This window comes from Culex pipiens, chromosome 1 (genome assembly GCF_016801865.2).
Source record: "Culex pipiens pallens isolate TS chromosome 1, TS_CPP_V2, whole genome shotgun sequence".
In the NCBI taxonomy this organism is placed as follows: domain Eukaryota; kingdom Metazoa; phylum Arthropoda; class Insecta; order Diptera; family Culicidae; genus Culex; species Culex pipiens.
Window position 1 is genome coordinate 60,259,136 of NC_068937.1, and position 16,755 is coordinate 60,275,890.

General features: G+C 36.9%; 1 protein-coding gene across 1 annotated transcript in view; it reads right to left on the bottom strand.

Moving 5' to 3' along the window:
* LOC120424135 (protein timeless homolog) overlaps positions 1-16,755 on the bottom strand; it is a 150,884-nt gene that overhangs the window by 42,889 nt on the left and 91,240 nt on the right. The window contains exons 9-10 of the mRNA XM_039588178.2: positions 11,679-11,747; positions 11,499-11,550 (exon numbers count right to left, since the gene is read on the bottom strand). Of these exons, the coding sequence (XP_039444112.1) occupies positions 11,499-11,550; positions 11,679-11,747 (121 nt within the window). The remainder of the gene's footprint in view (positions 1-11,498; positions 11,551-11,678; positions 11,748-16,755) is intronic.

Genomic DNA, 16,755 nt, shown 5'->3' on the forward strand with positions numbered 1-16,755 from the left:
GAATGTCGTTGCGTTCTGTTTACTTTAAATTAGACTTACTTACGTGCGACATTTATGGGATTATTCAAATTCAAATTTGTGCAATATGGCGGCGGCGACCAGTTGTCGTTGTCGTCGCAGCAAGTCATGGCTATCACTTTCACACCACCCGTGGCGCGCGAAGGTGAATCTTCCTCCAACGGGCAACGCCTGCTATTCAGAACAGCTCCCCCACACCACCCAGAATGAAAAGTCTGCGGCAGCTTGGTGGCTTAGCGGATTCCTGCCGTCGTGGCCTGCTGAGGTTTCCGACGTGGGCTGGTGCTTCGCATAAAATTAATTGGATTTTATTTCGCAATTAATCTCGCGTGCTTCCTCACACATACATTCACACTTCCAGTTGTGTTTGTGTGCAACACCTCGCCAAAATTATAAGCGCCGCCTTGTTATGTGTTATGGTACCATGTTGTGATTTATGATTTGGGAAATTAGTCTTTCCGGGTGACGAAATGGCGTGATGCTGCCTGGGTGGCGGTTTCCATCATCTGATGGGCTGTGGACCGTTTTAGTCGAGTGACTCTCTCAGCTGTACAGCAGCAGGTGTTGTGCAGTATTCTTCATTTAGCCGAATAATGTGTTTACACTGAGCAAATTGCACGAACCTAATTTGGGTAACAGTTATGAGTTATAAAAAAAACGTGTTTGGTACCTACTTGTAAAGCATTTGCTTTTGCTTGTATGTTACCCGATCGATCCAAATTTCCAACAGATTTGTTTAGCCAGAGTTTAATTTAATACAGTTCTATATAATCACAAAATCACAACAAAGCAAGTGCTTAGGTGACGGTACAAATGTCAACTAAAAAAAAGGTTAAAACAAAACCTCAGAATCGTTTTTCAAAAAAGGATATCTTCCTGTTTAAAGATAAAGTTTCTACCCCAAGCAAAGAATCAACAAACGCTTACAGATTGCGCAACCGGCGCAACATGTTAAATTTAATAACAAAGTTCGGAACACTAATTGTTGCGCCTAGAGCGTTTCTTATCATATCCTAGCTCCTTCTCAAAGCAGGAAAGTTTTCTTTTCTGTTCTCAATTGTGGTTTCCTTCCCGCAATGCATTAAAAGTACTATCTTGTTCGCCCTAGCATAACCAGGAAAAGAGGAAGAAGAAAAAACTATTGCAAGCAAAAGAGGGAGCACACATTTGCCTTACTTGCTTTTTAAGTTATTAAAAAGTTTCCTTAACTGATTATTATTTGCAAGCTGCTTATTCAAACATACCCCGCCGGAATTCCTCCTCGGATGGCCGCGACCAACCACTTCCTTTTCCAGGATGCAGCGTCGGTCGGTCGGCAGAGGGAAAGGAAAGAGAAGCTCTGGCACTTTGTTCATAAGGAAAGATAAATACTTTATAATTTGAGCGAAAACTTAAGCCACCGTCGCTTTCTTGAGCAAGTCTCGCTCTAGTTGGTGGCGCTGGAAGCCAACAAACTGTACCCCCGCCCCCTCATTCAATGCCTCCCCCCCCTCCTTTCTTTAGACAAGGAATTATGGTATATTGGAAGAGCAAGACAGCAAGAGTTTAGCTGCCAAGCTGCCGCTATCATCGAGTTGCTGAAAATTACCAGCAGCCTGCAACAGTTTTCCATTCCGCCGGCAGCGTTTAATGAGTCCTGGTTTGGAATCTCCTTTTTTACGAAAGATTTGTGCCGTCTGGGTGTGGAAGAGATTTTTATCAAAATTCTCCTTCACATAGTTTGGCCAGCCCGAGATGGATAAGATTTGAAAGAAGACTGCAAGATGACAGCTTTTGCATAATAGGGGAAATATACCAATTTTAATTACTCTAAGCCGTTCGACCAATTCTCACTTTTGCCGTTTTCCGCTATCAACATTTTCAGATGTGAGCAATTCTCGCTGAAACCGTCCCACTAGATGCACATGTTCTCAAATCGTTACGGCAATTTTCTCATTCGATTCGGCGCACCAAAAAACCACATAAACAACCTTCGAACCAATGAGAATGTCAGCCGTTAGCCAACTGTAAATAAAAACTTGTTTTGAACAATGGATTTTTTCGAAAAAATGCCCTAATTTGGAGAAATGATATCTCCCAAAATACATTACCAAACGTCAAAAAGATATATATCGTTGGAAAGGTAATCGCGAGGGCTTTCTATCGCACTTTGATAAACATTTTAGAAATCATGTTTTCAAGAGTAATTTTCAAGGTTTTTGGGAAACTTATCCTTAATTTTGAATTTTGACCGTGTTCGCAACCACTTATCGTTACGGAACCATTTTCATTCGAAAGATTGGACGATTTTGCATAAAATCAACTTGAGAAAAGTAGTGTAATGAAATAGTTTTCGTATAGTAATTAGCGGATGAAAGAAATTGGTCAAATTTCAGTTAAAAATAACCAAAGCTCAGACTTCAGAAATGAGCCTTATTTACAGGTAAAACAAAGCAGGATTGTATTTTAGCCGAATGTACAGTTATCTGAGGCAAATCTGGACATATAGGATGAATAGGGACAGCTATTTCAACTTTGCTTTCACTCATCAGATCATATTTTTAATTTGTTTATGTAAAAACAAACATAAACAAACAAGTTTCTAAATTTTAAGCTTTTAAGTACTCTGAAAACTAATGTCCTTACTTAGACTGTAATCTCGATTCGCCACATTTCACTGAAGTAATATTTTATGTACAGAAATTGTTTTGGTAAGGTCTGCTTTATTCGAATAACCTCAATCGTGCACAAAAATGTTGATATAAATACATTGAAAATAGTTTTAATTGAAAAACAACACATATTGATTCTACGTCCAATTATCTTTCTAGTGAGTTCTGGCTCGTCTCTGAACGCATACGGTTTAAGAAGGTTTTAACATTGTTTACAAAAAAAAGCGAAACTTTGTGGTGGTGTCAAGTAAAAGCGCGTAGTCCGATTTGGACGAAAATCGAGTTTTTTGCTTGTTGTGATGGTATCAACAGCCCCACCAAATTTTAACTTGATCAAAAAAAAAATATTTCAACTTTGCACATTTTTGTGCACGATTAAGGTTATTCGAATAAAGCAGACCTTACCAAAACAAATTCTGTATATAAAATATTACTTCAGTGAAATGTGGCGAATCGAGATTACAGTCTAAGTAAGGACATTAATTTTCAGAGTACTTAAAAGCTTAAAATTTAGAAACTTGTTTGTTTATGTTTGTTTTTACATAAACAAATTAAAAATATGATCTGATGAGTGAAAGCAAAGTTGAAATAGCTGTCCCTATTCATCCTATATGTCCAGATTTGCCTCAGATAACTGTACATTCGGGTAAAATACAATCCTGCTTTGTTTTACCTGTAAATAAGGCTCATTTCTGAAGTCTGAGCTTTGGTTATTTTTAACTGAAATTTGACCAATTTCTTTCATCCGCTAATTATTGTACGAAAACTATTTCATTACACTACTTTTCTCAAGTTGATTTTATGCAAAATCGTCCAATCTTTCGAATGAAAATGGTTCCGTAACGATAAGTGCTTGCGAACACGGTCAAAATTCAAAATTAAGGATAAGTTTCCCAAAAACCTTTAAAATTACCCTTGAAAACATGATTTTTTAAATGTTTATCACAGTGCGATAGAAAGCCCTCGCGATTACCTTTCCAACGATATATAACTTTTTGACGTTTGGTAATGTATTTTGGGAGATATCATTTCTCCAAATTAGGGCATTTTTTCGAAAAAATCCATTGTTCAAAACAAGTTTTTATTTACAGTTGGCTAACGGCTGACATTCTGATTGGTTGTTTATATGGGGGTAATTCTCTACCAACTCACACGAAATCGGGAAAAGTTGCCCCGACCCCTCTCCGATTTGCGTGAAACTTTGTCCTAAGGGGTAACTTTTGTCCCTGATCACGAATCCGAGGTTCGTTTTTTGATAACTCGTGACGGAGGGGCGGTACGACCCCTTCCATTTTTGAACATGCGAAAAAAGAGGTATTTTTCAATAATTTGCAGCCTGAAACGGTGATGAGATAGAAATTTGGTGTCTAAGGGGCTTTTATGTAAAATTAGACGCCCGATTTGATGGCGTACTCAGAATTCCGAATAAACGTATTTTTCATCGAAAAAAACACTATAAAAGTTTTAAAAATTCTCCCATTTTCCGTTACTCGACTGTAAAAAATTTTGGAACATGTCATTTTATGGGAAATTTAATGTACCTTTCGAATCTACATTGTCATTTTTTAATTTAGAACAAAATTTTTCATTTTAAAATTTCGTGTTTTTTCTAACTTTGCAGGGTTATTTTTTAGAGTGTAACAATGTTCTACAAAGTTGTAGAGCAGACAATTTCCAAAATTTTGATATATAGACATAAGGGGTTTGCTTATAAACATCACGAGTTATCGCGATTTTACGAAAAAAAGTTTTGAAAAAGTTGGTCGTCATCGATCGATCATTTTCAAAACTTTTTTTTCCTAAAATCGCGATAACTTGTGATGTTTATAAGCAAACCCCTTATGTCTATATATCAAAATTTTTGTAATTGTCTGCTCTACAACTTTGTAGAACATTGTTACACTCCAAAAAATAACCCTGCAAAGTTAGAAAAAACACGAAATTTTAAAATGAATTTTTTTGTTCTAAATGAAAAAATGACCCTTCTGGGTCAATGTAGATTCGAAAAGTACATTAAATTTCCCATAAAATGACATGTTCCAAAAATGTTTACAGTCGAGTAACGGAAAATGGGAGAATTTTTAAAACTTTTATAGTGTTTTTTTTGATGAAAAATACGTTTATTCGGAATTCTGAGTACTCCATCAAATCAGGCGTCTAATTTTACATAAAAGTCCCTTTGATACCAAATTTCTATCTCATCACCGTTTCAAGCTGCAAATTATTGAAAAACACCTCTTTTTTCGCATGTTCAAAAATGAAAGGGGTCGTACCGCCCCTCCGTCACGAGATATCAAAAAACGGACCTCGGATTCGTGATCAGGGACAAAAGTTACCCCTTAGGACAAAGTTTCACGCAAATCGGAGAGGGGTCGGGGCAACTGCTGTGTGAGTTGGCGGTGCACCGAATCGAATGAGAACATTGCCGTAACGATTTGAGAACATGTGCATCTAGTGGGACGGTTTCAGCGAGAATTGCTCATGTATCAACAATGACGAGTTGCTTGCTCACTTTTATTTGAGCTATTTATTACTTAGGAAAAGTCAAAAACACTTTATGACGTGTCATGACGTGTGTCATGATCAAAGTGCTGATAGGCCGATATTAGAAATAGGCTGAAAAGGGTATAGTTCCCCAAAGTTGATTTTATGAGCATATGGAAGTTTCAAGAAAGTGGAATAAATTAAAAATATTTAAATATAGATGGAATGCAATTTAAAACTCATGTTTATTAGGACTCCAATTGCCCTGCCAAAGTATCTCAAAAATCTTGGTGAAAAAATAATGAAGATCTGGTAACTAAGTCAGAAGTTTTTAAAACTTTGCATTAGTTATTATCCTTGGAGATTGATTCCTGGGGAAAAGGATAAATGTAAATGTGAAAATAATTAAGTAAAAAGCCGATTAAATGTCTCAAATCAGATTTTCATCAAAACTTTGGCAAATACGATTACCTATTTATACTCAAAAAAAAAAACTGGTTTCAAATTATTTTTAATTTTCGAAAAACATTTATTTTAAATTTTAACTCATGATATTTTTGAGCCAAACATGTTTTCATTTAGGCTGGTACAAATTTTATTTCCAGTTTTTGTCTCCCCCAGGGAAAGTTGGCCCGAAAAATCAGGGGGCAAAAAAATATATTTTCAAAAAACTTCCAAATTTCAATGGAAATTAAAGCGCAATCAGCTAAAATCAATTTAAAATGTGCGTTTAGAATCATTTTTATCATGTTTGGGTTGATTTGAAAATCTTTTGAATTTTCGAAAATTTTCGATGTTTACTATCGCGAAAAGTTTTTTTGGTTACAATTTTTCTTTCGTCAAATCTTACATTTTTTGAAAACTAATAATTGCAAAAAACTGAAAATGCGTGAAATGCATTTAAAAATAAATCCATGCAAATGTTGAAACTAAGGCTTGTTATTTCGACATTTGTTTTGCACACTTACTTCGATATAGAATTAAATGTTAAATGAATTTTGATACCCATATTGCCCCAAGTTGTATGATTCCGTAAATGTTGCATTTTTTAAACTTTTCCAAAAAACACTATTTTTCAAAAAAATCATAACAAAACGTCCGTCATACGTATACCCTATAGCTCAAAAGTTGCCACTTTTTGTCTACTAAAAAATATTTTTTTAAAAATTTAGGTGGGTAAACTTTGTTAAAATCAAGTTTTGGTGTTAAATTTTAGATCATTTAAGGAATAATTCTAATCATACCCTACAACTTTGCCCGAGACACCAAAACGAGCAGATAATTCCTTCTCCAGATACAGATTTTTGAATGTTTTCGTAGCATTTTTCTATGGACAGCTCCCAATTTTTATGGAGACTTCTATGAAAAAACTATGATGCAAAATGGCTTATTTGTTCATAATCAATGGACAAAGTTTAATACAAAACAAAAAAATGCACAGATAAAATCAGGATTTTTTCACAAAATTCTAGAGAACTGCTCCATAACCATATTTGGACTAGAACTCGCAAAAATATGTTTTTTTTTTGCTCAGGAAGTCAAATCAGATTTATTGTTTTTTTGGTGCAATATGTATTTTATGGTTTCAGAAAAAAGTAACCACACTTTTTTAAGCCACCACATAAAAAAAACTCAACATCAGCGTTTAATCTTGCATGGTGCCCTGCTGCATTACTACTTATAATCCCAACTTTATGACAACTCCAGCAGCATAAAGTACAAGAGAGCTTGTCTCCCTCGCTCGTGCAATATGTAATAGTGCACAATCTGTTGCTTTGGGGTTGACCAACTGCCATGCGTCTCCATCGTCTTGTTCCATTATGGCAAAGCAGCTTACTTTACCGGCAAACCTAGTGTACGAACATACCATCCAACTATACTGTACTTGGTGCATTAGCCACAACAACACAGCATTGCATTGGCGCTAAGCTTGCAGCAACATAAGATAGGAAAAGGGGAGATGGGGGGAAACGTTGCTCAAGTTGTGCCGTTTGGAGTATGTAGATGTCGAGTTTTATGTTTGGTAAGGGCTTAAAGTCGAAATTTTGAAGGAAACATTAATTTGCTGGGACTGAGTAAATAAAAAAACATCTGAAGAGCATCGGATGTTCAAGTTGCAATTTTAGGCATTTTCATTGCAATCCTTACAGATGTACGATCACACATGAAAAGATTATGGAGCATGGCACGAGGAAGACACCAGTTGTGCAAACATTTCGTGTGGACGCTTCACTTGTTCCTAACATGTCCTACATGCAGTGGCGTGGGAGAAGGTTTTGTTGTAGTATTTTTTTTAAATCATTCTTACCACTGTTTAAGTGAGCGAGCGAGTAAGTGAGAAACTTAGTTAGTTAGTGAGTGAGTGTGTGAACCAGAACTTGAGTGTATGAGCGATTGAGTAAGTGAGTCAGCGAATGCGTTGCAGTGATTTAGTGAGGCATTCAGTTATTTAGTTAGAACTATGCGCACACTCTTATAAGCCACTATGTGCACCCCCTTATGTTTGCTACCCCACAGATAAACATGGGTGCGCTTGGTTGCTGAAGATTTATTATTTTGCAGAGATTTCACTAAAATTAAATTCTGTCGATTCACCTTGTCTATCATATCTTGACTAAACTAAAGCGTTTACTGACATCAACTTCAAAAATGTCGAAATAAAAAGTTCATCAAAGGCATATTCAGTCCCCACCACATCCGTACTCCTCTGGACTCTCAAGTAAGCACAACAGGACTCGCCGTTGTCGTTGGTGCTTCTCGCTGTACCAATTATCGCATATGTGTATGTTTGTACGCCTTGATACTTGTGTGCATGATTATTAATGCCTAGTTGCCCCTCCTCGACGTTCCCACTTGCCACTGTCCCCCCGTCAACCGGAAAGAGGAAACATACACACATAATCTGCTTGTTTTCTTAATCAGAAACGGAAGCAATAATAAACAAACCGACTCGACTCTGAAGGACTGTGTGTGTGCCCGTTTGGCACTAAATAGAAACACCAATTGGAGCGGAAGAGTGCCAGGGGAAACCAGCGACAATGGCAACGGAAGTTGACCCGGCGTCGGATTTGTGGGATACAGGACATCTGCACACATATTCCAGGAAGTTTCCATCCCGCCGCAAGCTCCTTTGAAGCGAATCGCTCTGAACAAGTGGCGTGGCAGCAGTGGGTTTATTAGCAAACCATTTTGCCTGGAAGGGGACCATCCATAAACCACGTGGACACTTTAGGGGGGGGGGGGGGTATGGCTATTGTCCACGCTCCATACAAAAAAGATTTTTTTTGTATGGACAATTGTCCACGAAGGGGGGGGGGGGTTCGAGATTCCCAAAAAAGTGTCCACGTGGTTTATGGATGGTCCCAAGGTAGTTATCGTGTAGAAGCATACTCTCCGTTGTTTAAACAGAATCTGAGCGCCTACTTTGACACACGATTGCACATGGTTGATGTAAGAATAGCAACAATTAATCGATCGAACGCCTACTGCGCTGCTATCGGACACACACACCGCTCGTGTTTGTCGAAAGCAAAAGCACTCTAGACGTTATTGACCTATCCGGACCATAACGATAGACGAGAAGAAAACACTTCTATTTGATTTGATTGACGACACACAAACACACCCGCAACAACGGAAACATTCAATCAGGTGCTAAGTGCATGCAAGTTTTGTGTAAACACAGTTTACATGAATATTTATTAGATGTGGAGCAAAGTCAAATGAAGCGTAAAATTTGCTTGAAGGAAAGTGAGCTATTGACGCTCATGGTTGTTTGAATTTCTCATTGAATTTAATATCGTGGAAAGAGCTGCAAGTGCTGCAGGAATTTTATCGTACAGGTACATGTGCACAGGTTTTCATTTTGCAACTCGTCAGCTTTGTGCTATCTTGTGACATAGACCATTTTGGTCGAAAATGAGTTAATGATGTCGTTTTGCTATACTTAACAAACACTACAAGATGCTTTAACCCGATTTTCGAAACTCGCTTCCGTTTCCCGGATATCACAATACACACTTGTGACATAGACCAATTTATCATCAAAATGATCGTGCATACTTGTGACACGTCATACATGTTGTTCGAAAATGTTGGTTTTTTTTTCTTTTTTTTCACAAATTTATGTTGATACACATTTTCTGAAGGCAATGCAATCTTTTGCTTTTGAAAATATACTGATTAAGTTGGTTAAACCATTGATCTAAGTCTATTTTAGTTTGTCTGGAAATTCTGTGCACACTTGTGACACGTAGTACAATTTTACTTTCGAAACACACTTGTGACACGTGCTTTTCAGATTTTTGATTACATAATTTACTGTATCTTTTAACTGGTGTAACCAAATTAGTTGAAACTTGGAGCGTTTGTTAAGCGATTCTATACGAACCGATTGCTTCAAACAGTTTGGCTCTACCATTCATAGTTTTGAAAATATTTATCATCAAACTTTAAAAATCGATTTTCTCGAATGGTCTATGTCACAAGATAGCACACAGCTGACGAATGTGATTTTTTTTTTGTTTCGGATCGAAATCATGTTTTTTTAGATATTGAGAAATTTTCTAGTGTATGCACACCTATTTTTTTAAACTTTCAAAAAAAAAACGTGCATTTCATATCATAGATTGCACAAATAGTTGATTTACTAATGTGATATTTCCTATCTAAAAACATGCATAAAATTCAACTAAACCTTGCATAGTTGGATATTTTTTAAAGCGTGAAAAGTCAAACAAATAAGTTAACTTTGATGTGTTAATAACATGCTTTTGCATGCGTTGTCACCATTACATTTTTTGCTGTGTATGTAATCCTAATAAATTCACTCGTAACTTCAAACAAAAATCAAATCAAAATCAAATCAAATTATTTGCTCTACAGCATTGCCTTGGCGTTCTCGATTGCGAGATTCCTACTCGAAACTAGGTGTCTGAAGGTTTGATTGTTGAGGCAATTGCAAACCTCGTTTACACCTAAGCTTCCATCCACCCCGGGATTCGAACTGACGACCTTTGGATTGTAAGTCCAACTGCCTACCAGCGACTCCACCGAGACAGGTCCCAGGAAGACGACTCCTACACCTGGACTGAGCTATCGACCTAACCTCTAGGTTAGACCGGGACCAACATTTACTTCCCCGTCCGATGGAAGGCTTGATCAGACAAATCTCGTCTCGAAAGTGCAACCGGGACCTTCTGGGATCGAACCCAGGCCGACTGGGTGAGAGGCAACCACGCTTACCCCTGCACCGCGGATCCCGGTAACCACCACCGTAACTTCAAACAGTGTTACCAGATCTTCCACATAGTTTTTTGAATGGAAAGATTGATTTCCAAAATTGTTGCAGAAACAAGAGATAATAATAGTAGACTCACTAGTTGTAAATCTTCGCAATATTTCGTAACAGTTTTTTTAGATGCCATTTTCAAGAATTTTTATAACATCCTGCTAGTAAAACTTGTATAAATTCTACCTAGGATTGCCAGATATTCAAAGTAAATGATCATTCGCTACATCCAGCCTTGCCAAAATCCACAAATATTTTAAAATTGTGAATTTATTATCAGTTTTATGGCTGTATCTCGTTAACTTAAAAGAAGGAAGCTTAACACCTTAGAGGGAGAGAAAGAGAGAGAGAGAGAGAGAGAGAGAGAGAGAGAGAGAGAGAGAGAGAGAGAGAGAGAGTGGAAAAAAATGAAGTTTTCAGTGGTGGTGTTATAAATTTGTCCGAGGGGTCATTCACCAACACCGTAATCATTTTTTTCCATGCGTGTGCCCCCCCCCCCTCCTCAGGGGGTTCAGAGCCTGGTCACGCTACTGATCAAAATTCATGGTTTTGAAGCACCAACTACAAACTGGTCTTCGGGAATGCTTTGTGCCCACTGGCCAACCCGGAACCGATTCCGGGGAACCTCGAGATGGCCGTACGAGTTGGGGGGCAGACTTTGTAAGCTGGATATGATTATAACCCAGTTTGTTGTTATTTTTAGGATTGCAAGTATTTTTGCATTGCGTATTTACACATTATCAGAGGTAAAATTAAACCTGACATAAAAGATGTACTCATTTTAAGATATAGTAATACCATTTTTTTACTGAGTAGATTTTTTTATCGCAATCGGTAAAGTTTACCGAATTTTCAACTGCAGAACAGTTTTGTAAACTGACAAATTCGAAAAAAAAACTTGCTGAAGATCGGTAAAAAAGTTCATTATTGTTCATCACACAACCGATATTCGGTAAAATTTTGTTCATTTTGAAAGAATGTTTACCGATATAAACTGTACCGATTCTTCAACTACCGAATGCAGTGAAAAATTCGAAGTCTGTAGCTTTACATACCTGGCTGCAAAATCGTCAAATTTAAAATCAGTTTCAGTAATTTGTTGTTCATCTGAAATGGGAAAACATTAAGAATCTTCCATGAAATAATCTTTAAGGGACAGTATGTTTTGTTTTCAAAAAAAGGTATTTTGTTCTAACATTCAAATTATAACAGGCACCGATGAAAATTTCGTTTACCTTCCTCTTCATCATCGTCGTAATTTTCCGCATCTTCAACAAACTCCGATTCAGGAAGATGTTCCTTTTCTGAAAATAAAGATATAAAAAATCAAATGAATTAGTACATCATAAACAAGATAACAGCAATAAGGTTGAAACTCCCAAGCGCAGGACGATAACCGACAAAGGGTAACCAGCCGTGCAAGATCAAACTGCATAACGCACTAAAACCCCTCTTTCGCTCCCCCCACCGGAACAGGAACCAGCTAAAATGTGGCATGTCCTGCTCCATTGGCTTCCGCGGCCGGAATATAGGCATTTCCCCCCTATTTACGCAAACATTTTCTGGCAATCTTCATCATTACGTTGTCTGAGCTGCTGCTCTTCTATTAAACTTTATTTTTACGGATAAACTTTTGCAACGCGCACAGCAAATGGCCGAGACACATTTGGGGAAGCTTCCCCCCTTTCCGATCCGGAATGGGGATAAAGAGGCTAAGAAATAAGAATATAGCTGCTGCTGCTGCTGATGCCCGTATTCCTTCGAAGATGGCACGTGGGTTCAACTTTTAGCAGTGTGCGAAGAACACAAAGTGATTCGAGTTGAATAAACAAATATCGAAAAATCCTTATCTGTACGTTTTTAAAGGAAAGGCGTTAATTTTTCAATATTTTTTTACTGTCACCCTAGCCGCCCCGAATAAAACCGGGGTAAAATTGATTTTATGGAATGCCCTTCTTGAGTAAAACTGACTGCTGCTGCTGTTCTTGGGAGCATCCACGAAACAACCATTCCCAATCGCACACACACATAGACACGGGATTACGGAAAGATCCATCCAGAAGGGGCACATGACCCCCGCGGGGTTGGGAGAGAGGTAACTGCTGGTGCGCTATGCGAAAGACAAAGATCGAACTTTCTGCGGAAGAATGAGTTTTTATCTGTTATTTTGCAGATACTTTGGCAAAGACGATAAAACGGGAGCAATTTTGTAAATTTCAATCAGCAGTTCGTTAGATTGAAGCTAAAGAAATGGAAACAAAAGTAGTTTCCTCGAATGTAAGTGAATGGGTGGATTTTGTGGGTGGGGTCAAGTCAGTGAGAGTTCTTTCGTTGCGAATTACCGTTCAGTGCGATTTTAAACCCAACAATGCGGTGCTATTGTAAGTGAGAGTCTTGAGCAGTCACGTGTGCTACCCAAATTGAATTCATTATTATTCAATTTATATTTGACTCCAGCTTTTGGTGTTAATGGTGCATTGCACCCTAGAAAAAATATCGTCGCTTTATTAGAGGGAATACAAAAAATGAATGTAGCAAAATTTAAGAACCTTGAACTAATTTATATGATTTTTTTGTTCTGCATCAATCTTGAAGATTTTTTTATGATAAGTATTTAAATATTTTCAAATTCCGAACAAATATGAACTACCTGTATTAATGGGTACTGTGTTTCGCTAAATGAAAAAAGGAGCCGAAAGATAAAAGTGCAATTTAGTAGAATATAAAACTTGATATAAGGTAAATTCATCATACATACATATCATCATCATCTGTATGCCTGTATGTATGGCTTGTCTATGAAAGTATTCACTTATCCCACTAATGGGCTTCAAGTATTATTTGTAGATTTTGCTCGGTTTGTTCTAGAGGTCGTATCGCCCCAACAAAAAAGGAAATTGGGTTAAAAGGGGCATTGAAGTTTGCGGTCCAAAAACATGAACTTAATGAACTTGATGAAATCAAATTTTCTTAGTTAAATTTGAAAGCAGTTTGGAAGGTCATTTGAAGCACTTCAAAATGTGACATTTGAGCAATTCTCTACCAAAACCGGAAATGGATTTTATTTGTATTTTTTGATTTGGCTCAAACTTTGTGGGGGCCTTCCCTATGACCAAAGAAGCCATTTTGCATCATTAGTTTGTCCATATAAATTTCCATACAAATTTGGCAGCTGTTCATACAAAAATGGTACGTAAATATTCGAAAATCTGTAACTTTTGAAGGAATTTTTTGATCAATTTGGTGTCTTCGGCAAAGTTGTAGGTATTGTTGAGGACTTTTGAGAAAAAAATAGGTACACGGAAAAAAAAATTTCCCGATTTTTTTATTAACTTTTTTTTCACAAAAACTCAAATTCCCAAAATACGTATTTTTTGATTTTCGAGATTTTTTTATATGATTTAGGGGACAAAAATCCGCAACTTTTGAGCTATAGAGAAACATGGTCAAAAAATCTGCCGCCGAGTTATGATTTTTTGAAAAACTGGTGATTTTTGGAAAAAATTGAAATTTCATACATAAAATTTTTTTGACCAAATTTTTTTATGCAAAATTGAATTTGCAATCGAAAAGTACTTTACAGATTTTTTGATAAAGGGCTCCGTTTCCAAGATATAGCCACCGAAATTTTGATTTTAGCGAAATATTTGCAGTTTTTCAATTTTTAAAAATAGTGACCATGAGTGACCATTTCTAGAAATATTTTTTTTGAAAAGTTCAGAAAATTTGCTATAAAATTGTCTAAGAGACATTGAAGATTGGACCTCTGGTTGTTGAGATACAGCGGCTTAAAGAAAAAGAAACACGAAAATTGAAGTTTTCTAAGTCTCACCCAAACAGCCCACCATTTTCTAATGACGATATCTCAGCAATGAATGGTCCGATTTTCAATGTTAATACATGAAACATTCGTGAAATTTTCCGATCTTTTCGAAAAAAATATTTTGAAAAAAATTTAATCAATACTAGCATTTTTAATGGGCATAATATTCAAAGTTTGGCCCTTTTAAAATGTTAGTCTTGATTTAATTTTTTTCAAAATATTTTTTTCGAAAAGATCGGAAAATTTCACGAATGTTTTATGTATTAACATTGAAAATCGGACCATTAATTACTGAGATATCGTCATTAGAAAATGGTGGGCTGTTTGGGTGAGACTTAGAAAACTTCAATTTTCGTGTTTCTTTTTCTTTAAGCCGCTGTATCTCAACAACCAGAGGTCCAATCTTCAATGTCTCTTAGACAATTTTATAGCAAATTTTCTGAACTTTTCAAAAAAAATATTTTTAGATATGGTCACTCATGGTCACTATTTTTAAAAATTGAAAAACTGCAAATATTTCGCTAAAATCAAATTTTCGGTGGCTATATCTTGAAAACGGAGCCCTTTATCAAAAAATCTGTAAAGTACTTTTCGATTGCAAATTCAATTTTGCATAAAAAAAATTTGGTCAAAAAAATTTTATGTATGAAATTTCGATTTTTTCCAAAAATCACCAGTTTTTCAAAAAATCATAACTCGGCGGCAAATTTTTTGACCATGTTTCTCTATAGCTCAAAAGTTGCGGATTTTTGTCCCCTAAAACATATCAAAAAATCTCGAAAATCAAAAAATACGTATTTTGGGAATTTGAGTTTTTGTGAAAAAAAAGTTAATAAAAAAATCGGGAAATTTTTTTTTCCGTGTACCTATTTTTTTCTCAAAAGTCCTCAACAATACCTACAACTTTGCTGAAGACACCAAATTGATCAAAAAATTCCTTCAAAAGTTACAGATTTTCGAATATTTACGTACCATTTTTGTATGAACAGCTGCCAAATTTGTAAGGAAATTTATATGGACAAACTAATGATGCAAAATGGCTTCTTTGGTCATAGGGAAGGCCCCCACAAAGTTTGAGCCAAATCAAAAAATACAAAAAATAAAAATGGTCGAAATCGGCCGGTTTTGTAGAGAATTGCTCATTTGACTTTTCTCAATAAGTATTTGGGCTGATTGCTAATTTAACCAAGTTCCGTGATCGTCATATTAGAAAAAAAGTGATTTGAGTCTAAAATGCAAAGTACTTCGTCTAGATTTCCAAATAGACTCCGTCTCCATTGAGTAGTTCATAGTCTGCCAACCCAACTAACCACTCCAATTCACTGAGACATATCAAGGGAATGCATTCATTCTTGCTCCAATAATTCCACAATCGTTCAATCATGCGATTGCTTGTTAGTGGTGGATTCAGAGTGAAATAAATTTTACATTTTCTGATTGAACAGATCGGTCCTTTCCTTCCACAGACACACACACACATTCCCTCGAACTCCATGCCCCAGACTTGGTCTCCCGGGGACGATGTCAACCTTCCGGAACCGGAAAACTCACTTCATCCCAGCATTGAGTTGAAGAGCTTTTTTTCAAAAGAGCGGAAACAAAATAGCAACAGCTCAAGAGCAGCGAACGAGCGAGATTCCAGAGCCACTGAGCTGAAGCAAAGTGGCGCACCCCCGACTGAGTCAATAAAAGCTTCCACATACCAATGCCAGAGCTGGTTGGAGGTGGTCACAGCAGGGAAGGACTTTCCCTCTCTCTCTCTCTCTCTTCAAAAGGACCAAACCGGACGACCATACGGTAAAGATCTCGGGACAAAACTGGACCAAAAATGCGGAAGGAAGGTTGCGACCGGCAATTGAACACGCTTTATTCGATTTGAATAATCGATCGAATGCCTGTTGAATACTATCAAATTGCCCTCTTAAATCACCTCTCAGCATTGTTTCCCCGGGTGTCCCTGGGACAAAAGGACGAATCCCGGGGAATTTAGTGGAGTACATTTAGTTTTATTGCTCATTTTGCAGCCGCTTCCCCGGAGTGACATGTCACGACGGTCAGGGGGTGGAGGGATTTGTGAGAATGTATGGAAATGACGGGAATGTTCAACATGGACAGAAAAGAGAAGGGAGAAAGATTTGTCCTGGTACCAAAAGTACACAAGGTGACACAAACATTATTTATTGCTCACTAAAATGTGCAACTTATGAATAATCTGTTGAAAGAATCAATCAGAAAATAGTAGTTTATGCAACAAGTTGCAAAAAGAGGATTTTTTCAGCACGAGTCGTACATTTATCCAACGTGGTTCACCGAGTTGGATAAATACGAAGAGTGCTGAAAAAATCAAGTTTTGCAACAAGTTCCATACAACATTTTTTGCAATTCCGAAAAACACCCATTGAGTGAAATTTTATGTCAAATTTTCATGTATTTTGTCAATAAATCGTTTGAATCAAAAAAAAATTGAAAAGTGTTACTTTTCGATACAA